We start from the raw sequence: 9520 nt of genomic DNA, 5'->3' as shown, positions 1-9520 counted from the left end.
CTCAAATCACCAGGGTAAAGCCCATTACAACTTCTGTTTTACTTGTAAAACACAGAGACGTAATATATTTTATTTTAAAGGCATCCACCAATTTTTAATATTATATTCAAAGCATAGAAAAATCATGCATGCCCAAACAAGCTCAACAAACAGAATGCTGTGAATTGTCTTTTCTCATATGGGGAGAGGTGGAATAAGAAATCCGCAAACTCTCAAAAAATCTAGTTATAACAACAATTTTGTTAACATTAAAAAAGAAAGAAATTGGCCAATGTGGGTGTATCTGTGTTTGACACGACCACAAGTTCCAGAAATACCAACTCTAAAATTGATTTTTCGAACACGGCAGATCTGTACAATATTTAGAAAGGGGAAGATGGGATTTTAGATGACATTGAAGTACTTTATAACTGAGCTTTTAACAAAAAATGGTTTACAAAAAGAAAACTGGTTTACAAAAAGTGTCAAAATATCTAAAGTGTCATATCTGAATGTTGTAACCATGATACTATTTGGCACTATTCCAGTTCGTCCATGGAGAAACCCCAGATGCATCCATGAAAGGGCAAAGGAAACAATTTTTGTCAAATAAATGCAATGCATGCAATATGTACAAACATTATACATTCATGTGTACATGCATGATGACATCAAACAGTGGGATTATCTCATCAATTGGTCCACCTTTATCACTCTTCATCAATCTTCTTAGCAACTGCCAAGGCAGAGAAGTTAAATGAGGAAATATAAATAGAGAACAGTTCTAATAATATGACAGAGAGACAGAGAGATGAATGCAACATGACCAGCAGGTAAAATACAAAGAAATAAGAACAAAGCCAGTTCACTATAAACTACAAAATGGAACAGAGGGATGAGCAGTGGCTTACCATGTTCAAGGATCATATCAATAAAGATTCGGATAAATAGGCAGCGACTATTAAGCTGAGGAGGCTAATAATGGATACAACATCTAACATTCCAATGGATGAATTTGGTAAGTAAATCTTGTGGTTGTTGCTGTTTCCTCTGAAACCTCTAACAATCATTGCCTGAACAAATGCAAAAAACTCTTACGTAGGAGAATTGAGAAATGAGTCAACTACAAGCTTATATGTGCCCTTTGTGTATGTGTGTGAGTGAGTGAGTGTGTGTGTGTGTGTCAAAGAGAGGGAGAGGGAGAGGGAGAGGGAGAGGGAGAGAGAGAGAGAGAGAGAGAGAGAGAGAGAGAGAGAGCAATGTGACGTGAAGTCCTTATCGCCTCTACCAGAGGGAAAAGTGCGAAATATGAGGATTATCTTGAAACAACAAGCTTATGATTTGTTATTCTAGAAGGTTTCTTCAAAAAGGGCATCAAGGTCAAAATGATTTAAAATTGGAGCATGCTGCATACGATTTTTACTAGATCCCCTGTAAAGATCAATTTACAGGTAAAGAAGCACCGAAAATAAACTGAAATGCTTTTCATGGCTGTAAAGAGCAGTCTAACTTCGAGAGTTATATTAGCACTACAGATCATTTCATTCAGACAGTTCTAATAACGATTCTCCTCGCTCAAAATTTCAATAGCTTTAGCTTTTTTTAGCATAAAAGAATAATAAAAGCTTCAATAGGTGAGTCATCCAAGAAACACTAAGGCCGTGTTGAACTGCCCTTCCATATCGGAGCAGAAGGTAGTCTCCCATTCATTATGCAAGGCCGCCCTTCCATAAAAATGATGGAAGGGTGGCCTTCAAAAAATGCCCCCATTTTAACATTGAAAAAATGAAGCATGCAAGACCGCTCTTCTACACACATGCTTCCACGAGGCATCTTCAAACATGGTAGTAGAATGTTCTACACCCACTTCCAAAAAATTCCTATTATCAAAGACGCCTTAATGCATTACTAGCATTTAAATGGGAATAACCTATTCATTATGAGTAAGGAAAGCATTCTACAGATTAACGGACTGCGGAAAAATAACAGTTTATAGGGTCATCACCATCCCATGAAATGATAGGCGTGTGTGTGTGTGTGTGTGTGTGTGTGTGTGTGAGAGAGAGAGAGAGAGAGGAGTGTCACTCATGACCCAAATCTCTCTCCGTCACCATCCATCATATCACTGGATGGTGATGACTGATGGGCCCAATGAACTAAGTATTTCTTTTAATTAATTGGATTAGAGCGTTCCATTCCCTCCTATGTTACCCGAATTGTGGCCCCCCCCGCGCCCACGGGCCCCCCTTCTTTTTCTCAGGCTAAAAAAACAGAGAGCAAAGCACTGACTACTTTGGATAACAGTCGTGAGATAGGGATAACCTGAGATATCTGCTCAGCATGGCTGAAAATGTTTTTGAAGATCTGACGAACATAAGTAAAAAAAACTGCAAATACACAAAAAAACGATCCAACATTTTCATATAAACTGCATAAGAAAAAGGTCAATGAACTGTGCATATAAACAGAAGCAAAATTCAAGTAATCAATGAATCAAATAATCAATTAATTTCCGATAATGGTATCCACAAATTACCATCAAGTGTCTCCATGATTGTCAACTCCCTCCAATGTACGCCTCGAGCTAAAATGCCTAATGCAATGTTCCTCACCTGCCAACATAACGTAACCCAATTTTATTGGAATAGGAATCTCTACAAGTTTCTTTGAGCTGCAACATAAGGCCATTTTTTTTCATTCACTTCAATTAAGTGATCCAATTACCTCATCAAAAACTAGATTTATAAACCTCAAAGAGAGCAACAGAGTAAGTATAATTTCAGAAACTGGAACACCAATAAATGACAAAGGAAGCATAAACCAACGCCACGCCAATGCAAGTTGCTCTGGGGTTGTAGTTGTTAAGCATAGGCTTGAGCTTTGGAAGACCTATCATGAAGAAGCACATTCGTTTCAATCAATTGCCAACTTTTTTGTCAAATCCATCAATGAAAAAGAAAAAAAGCAAGTAATCAAAAGCAGAAGGAACTATTGCAAGGATGATATTATGTGATCCAACGATGCTTTGAATGAAATACTTTTGTAGGCAATTTCAAAAGCATGATTACTGAATTGAACAAAATACTGCCAGTGAAAATATAAACAAGTAACAAATTTTCTTATTGGGTTGGCGTACAAGGTATACTTGTAATTCGTTAGTACGAAATGACCCTCCAATTTCACAAATAATTACTTCCGAATTTAAGAGCAAAAACAATGTCTCATACTTGAGAAAACTCAATGTGCATTTATCTACTCCACGAAAAAGTTGCCTTTCTCAACAAAACTGATTGTTGATACTAATTAACAATTGCCTATTAAAACAAGTAACTAAACAGGTATGAGAAGAAACTGTTAACTAATACCAATTGATGATCACAATAGCAGTAAAGTAGAGAAAAGGAGAAATATCCCAAGAAAATGAAAAAATAAAATGAAAAAGAGGTTCTTTAGCAGATCAGGTTTAGTTTAACAGTTTGTACAATCATTTTTTAAAGTTCTTTTCTTTTTGGGCATTTAAAAGTGGTAACACAACTGTTGTGGGTCACATCCCACAAAGGCATAGTCCAATCCACCAATAATGTCAGTAATAAACAACCAGAAACTACTCAGAAAGGTGGGAGAATCTTAAGGGAAGAATCCATAGCTTAGGCAAGTGAAGAAACTCCATTTCTAGAGATTATAAATTTAACAATCCTCATATTAGGGCCATTTTTAGCGTTTAAAAATTTCTATGTTGGCGATACAATTCTCTTAAGGTCAAGATATGTTCGCTTGTTTCCCTAATAAAATGCTAGACAGATATTGGTTTCTACCAGTGTTTAAAAAAACGCCGAGTCGAACCGGACTCGCCCGGTTCGACTCGAAAATCGCCTTGGACGGATCGAATCGGCGAAAAAAACGTGAATCGTCCGGTTCTAGAGAGAACCGGACGATTCTGTACAGTGACTCGCCGATTCACTGTACGGAATCGGCGAGTCCCGTACGGATTTTTTTTTATTTTTTATTTTTTTTATTTTTTATTTTTATTTTTATTTTTTGTAATCCATGATAGATTTTTTTGTAATACTTGATCGATTTTTTTGTAATCCATGATTGAATTGTTTGTTTCTTTTGTAATCCATGATCGAATTTTTTGTTTTTTTTTTTGTTTTGTAACCCATGATAGAATTTTTTGTAATCCATGATCGAATTTTTTGTAATCCATGATCGAAATGTTTGTTTTTTTTTCTTGCAATCCATGATCGAATTTTTTGTTTTTTTTTTTTTTTTGTAACCCATGATAGAATTTTTTGTAATCCATGATCGAATGTTTTGTAATACATGATCGAAATGTTTGTTTTTTTTTTGTAATCCATGATCGAAATGTTCGTTTTTTTTTTTTGTAATCCATGATAGAATTTTTTGTTTTTTGCTTTTTTTGTAACCCATGATAGAATTTTTTATAATCCATGATTGAATTTTTTGTAATCCATGATCGAATTGTTTTTTTCTTTTTTTGTAATCCACGATTGAATTTTTTGTTTTTTTTTGCTTGTTTTTTTTTGTAATCCATGATCGAATTTTATGTAATCCATGATCGAATTTTATGTAATCCATGATCGAATTTTATGTAATCCATGATCGAATTTTTTGTAATCCATGATTGAATTTTTTGAAAATTTGTGATTTTTTTTTTTTAATCCATGATCAAATTTTTTTTTGTAATCCATGATAGAATTTTTTGAAAATTTGTGATTTTTTTTTTTTAGTCCATGATCGAATTTTTTTTTGTAATCCATGATAGAATTTTTTGAAAATTTGTGATTTTTTTTTTAAAATCCATGATCGATTTTTTTGAAAATTTGTTTTTTTTTTTTTAATCCATATTATTCAAAGAGAAACTGAGAGAGATGATGATTCTGAGGCCACCCTATCTCAGCCATATTATTCACATATCGAGTCCCAACAGCAACAGTGTAGGGATGAGCACGACAGTGCAGGTGAGTATGAAGGATGGACAATCTTCGGGGATTTTAGATTGGAAACACAACAAAACACTAACACTCGGGGATTTGGGAATAGTCAGACACCTGTTAATATCGATGATTCGTTTTTAGATCGAATCAATGAATTGTTAAACGAATTCAATCAATGGCACCAGCGTGACCAAGAAGAACAATAACGTCGTCTATCATTTTTATTTTTAGATCATATGTTACTAATTTTATGCTTTATTGTAGTCCATGAATGTTGATATACTTATTCCATGATAATTATATGTTCATCCTTTTGTGTGATGTAAATTAAATGCTGAATGGCGGTTCATGCTGGGAAAGAACATATCAATATTCGCATATTCATTCAAAAACATGAAAATTCTTAATGGAGTACCCTCATTTCTTATTGAATTCCTAAAAAACAATATTTATAATGAATTTTAATAAATTTTTCGGATTTTTTTTAAGCTTTATTCTGACCGATTCACCCGATTCTCGATCCGGATCGCCGATTCGCCGATCCGGATCGGTTTTTTGAAAGCCCGATCCGGGTCACCGATCCGTTTTTTAAACCATTGGTTTCTACATGTGTAAGAACAACTGATAAGATTTAGAATGAAGAAAAGATAACCTTTGACTGAAGAAAAGATTTTTACATTGTTCGCAAACACGTACCATGAAGTCAATAGAGTTAGTAAGCAATAGGTAGAGAGCAAGTGACCCACTGTGAATGATAAACAAGCTGATGCACTCGCAACTGAGAGACCCTTTCTTGTCAATTGTAGTGGTCCAAGCTTCATAACTGAGTAAGAATAACCCTCCAATGACTTGGGTAGGCTAGGTAATCCTATCATAGATGGTGGTGGTGTTCTTGGTTGAACCAGTGGGGGTACACCATCAGAACCCAATGCCAACATTATAAACAGAATTCCTGAAAGGAAAGCCACTCTCCCCAATTGGTCCTGCAAAAACAAATAGAGACATGGCTCAATAAAGACCATCTTCTTATCATATTCAACTCAAACCATTTAATAGAAGGGTGGCCTTTGTATGTCTATCCACAGTTCCACATATATATCTTATCTATTTGGAACCATCCAACTATCAAGTCATGATCAGATAGAGAGTGAGTCGGCCATAATGTTACATATTAATTATGGCCAAATAAACACAATTGACACCATCCTGTTACATTGTTCTCAACTCAATTTTTTCCATTGAAACAAGATCGTACAAGTATAAATTAAGACACAAAGAAAGGTTTCACTTGATCAAATGTCAAGTAAATTTACCTACAACAAAGGAAAATTCACTGAAAATTTAAGTTTTATCACCAAATCTCTAAAACACATATATAATCACTACCGATTAATCTAAATTTTAAAAATTATACCTTCCAAATATGGTCAGGAAGAGCCCATATAGATAAAAGAGAAAGAAAAGCAACCAAGCTTGACCGTATCACAATATTGGAACTTGCTGGTAACACTACCAAGGCCAGAAGCCACACCTGCAAAACCCAAACAGAAACATAATTCACAGATAAAAATACCAACTTTAATTTATTTTACAAGCAAAATACCACCGTTATTGTGATATAGCATACTGACTTGTTAAACATTAATGTGTAATAAACAGCTAATTTGATTTGATCAAAAGATGAACATCTAATTTAACAACAAGAAAGGAAGAACATAACAACTGTGTATGCCACAGAGAGAGAGAGAGAGAGAGAGAGAGAGAGAGAGAGAGAGATGGGCAGCATACCAACTTTACTCTAGGGTCCATAGAATGCAAAAAAGTCGTAGGTTTTTCTATGAATTGGGCAACAGGACTAGAAGTTGCACCACTGATAAGTCTGAGTACTTTCTCACCAACCATTTCTTTAGCAGGCCAAACTCCCTCCTTTCCCCAATTGATCCTATTATCAACACATGAAACCAGAAAGAACCCACCTTTTCTTTTGAGCAATTGGGGTGTTCTCCATTGATTCCCAGTGCAAAGAAAAGAAACCCCATTAGAGAATTGCCCTCTGCAATTAATAGTACGGTTGTTAGAAGATGAAAGAAATGGTGAGAGACCACAGACACATGATGTTGAGGGAACGGCAACTGGCCTCCAAGGCATGGTCGCCTTGCTTCTTGGGCTCTGAATATATGGAAAAACTCATACAAAGATTTTGATCTCTCTCTCTCGTTTAGGGCCTGTTTGATAACTGGAAGCAAGTTCATGAACTGCAAATTGAAAGTTCCTCCTTGCTGGGAAGATAGAAACTACTGTAAGAAGTTCCTGGTTCTTGTGTTTGATAACCTCCTGCGAAGTTAAAGAAGTTCTTGGTTTCTGTGTTTGATAACATGCTGGAAGATTAGCAAGTGATTGTGAAAGTTGCAAAATGTAGAGCACAGGTTTCCCATAACAATCTTTCAAGCCCTAAAATGACAATAGAGAGTAAATGAAAAACTCCCTAAAAATTAAAAACAAGTACTTCAATAAATCTCACGCCATGAACTATCCATTCCTTCAGTTGTCAATAGCAGATCAAATACACCAATTTTTGGCCAAAAAACAACCTAGACAAAACAGATGATATAGATTGTGATGAACAGAATCACTTATACCCATCTAGCAAGAAAGAAAAAACACAGATCTTGGACATTCACTCATCAACAATCTGAACAAAAAATAAAAAAGACTACACTTTTGTCCAAATGACTACATTTTCATGTTGAGAAGGCCTTCAAAATAAATAAATAAAATCCAAATCAGATTGTGGCGATCTTTAATGTCCATCGATGCAGTAATTAGAAAGAATCCATTCACACAATTAAAAAACTGCATGTTTAGTGCATCGAGCAAGAGATTGAAAAGCAAGACTGCTTAGGCATCCATTCAAATATCCAAAGAAAGACTAGCAATTTCATCTAAAAATCTGCATTTTCATAAGAGAACAATCTGATAGACTTCCATTCATAAAATATCTGAAAAAAAAATGTCTGAAAAAAGCAAGACGTCTTAGGCATCTATTCATCATTAAGAAGGTGTTCTCATCGAAAGCAGTAAAAATACCCAATTCAGTTGGGCGAGGAGGATAATACAGTCTGCAGGGTTAGTAAATTTCCTTTGGAACCCTAAAATGTTAATAAAAAAGAAAAACCACATTTCATTCACAAATTCTTCTTGAAATTTAATATGTTGGTACTCAAAAGGGGAAAAAAAACAGAAATATACGAAGAAAATGTATTATTTTTTACTAACAGTCCCCCGTCCTTACAATCCTAGAAGTTCAAGACTCATTCATAGCATTAAAACTCTAATACCTCTCAAACTGGTACTCTATTTGCAGAACTCAACCAAAAAACAAAAAGAGATATAGATAATGAAAAAAAATCAGAAAATGCCATATACATGATGAATTTAATCTTTCAAACCCTACAAGATAAAAGCACACTCCAAAACCAATGATTCTAATAATTTTCAACATTCTGGTTTTATTGTCCACGAAAGAAGCCCTAAAATGCCCAATAAAAGAAAACCAGAAAAGTATTCTACCATATCCCTAAACATAGCTGTACAATCAGAAGATGCATCTTTTCTCCATTAATGATTTAATCTTTGAAACCCTACAAGATAAAGCACATCCAAAACTAACGATTCTAATAATTTTCAACATTTTATTGTCCACAAAAGAACTCCTAAAATGCTCAATAATGAAATTTCTGGTTTTAGGGGAAATTTTTAGGGGAAAAAGGAAGGCACCTGATGAAGAGGAGTTAGAAAGAGAGGGAGGGGGAGAAAGAGGAAGAGGGGCTAGAGACAGAGGGAGACAGAAGAAGAGGGGTCAGAGAGAGAAGTACCTGAAGAGACGGAGGTGGAGGCAAAGAGGAGCAGTCGAGAGGGTGAGGAAGGGATGAAGATCCTTTTTTTTTTTTTTCCACTAAACTTTTTTAATGCGTAAAAGTGAGAATATCTTACAATTTTTTTTTTAGGGAAAGCTTTTCTATGTTCCCTACTACGGAAGTTCTATCCTCTTCTCTATCTAACCCTCCATTTTTTAATGGAGGGCTAAGATTGTTCTAATAACAATGTCATGTCTCTATACGGTTTTATTTTTAATTATTTTTTTTATAAATTATTTTGACATCAAATTTTGGAAGTACATTCCTTTATTAAACTCGTACTAACAAAATATATATATATATAAAAACAAATTTTAATAAAATAAAATAACCAAAATACTTTTAAAAGCTTTAAAGAGTATTTTGATCATTAATTTTTTATCGAAAAATTATTATTAATATTTTTTATAGGTGTACCCAATGAAAAGATGAAAAGTACCAAATTTTATGTCAAAAAATTTATATTAAAAAAACTAATAATAAAATACATTAAGACGTCGGATCTAAGATCAAACGGTAAATGGATCTCTTGATAAAAAATGAACAGCAGAATGATAAGTAGAGGATCGAACTTCTATATTGTAGAAACAACATAGAAGGCTTTACCTTTTTTTTATCAAACACAAAACATGAATAAAAACCGGTAAGTTCCATCTTCTCAAATAT

At 34.4% G+C, this 9520-nt stretch overlaps 1 protein-coding gene across 24 annotated transcripts; it reads right to left on the bottom strand.

The window, feature by feature from the left end:
• Positions 1-361: 361 nt before the first annotated feature.
• On the bottom strand, positions 362-9022 carry ABCI12 (cobalt ion transmembrane transporter). 24 transcript variants are annotated; one of them, XR_016043272.1, is made up of 10 exons: positions 8813-8928; positions 7075-7298; positions 6726-6990; positions 6352-6468; positions 5634-5920; positions 2704-2868; positions 2516-2591; positions 2302-2366; positions 891-1052; positions 362-715 (listed from the first exon to the last, which is right to left on the bottom strand). XR_016043272.1 is itself a non-coding variant. In XM_088850190.1 (10 exons), exons 2-9 carry the CDS (start codon positions 7083-7085, stop codon positions 903-905), a joined length of 1086 nt encoding a protein of 361 aa, XP_088706316.1. In that variant the 5' UTR covers positions 7086-7298; positions 8813-8928; the 3' UTR covers positions 362-715; positions 891-902. The 24 variants fall into 24 exon arrangements, 11 of the variants coding, with proteins under 11 accessions (XP_088706316.1, XP_088706322.1, XP_011625704.1 ...); XR_016043274.1 differs by having other exon boundaries at positions 7075-7271; XR_016043271.1 differs by having other exon boundaries at positions 7075-7388; positions 8813-8910.
• Positions 9023-9520: the final 498 nt, after the last annotated feature.

The sequence above is a fragment of the Amborella trichopoda genome, chromosome 1 (genome assembly GCF_054954075.1).
Source record: "Amborella trichopoda isolate Santa Cruz 75 chromosome 1, AtrichopodaSantaCruz75HAP2 v2.0, whole genome shotgun sequence".
Lineage (NCBI taxonomy): Eukaryota > Viridiplantae > Streptophyta > Magnoliopsida > Amborellales > Amborellaceae > Amborella > Amborella trichopoda.
The sequence above is the reverse complement of the archived record's forward strand: the minus strand, read 5'-3'. Positions and strand labels throughout refer to the sequence as shown.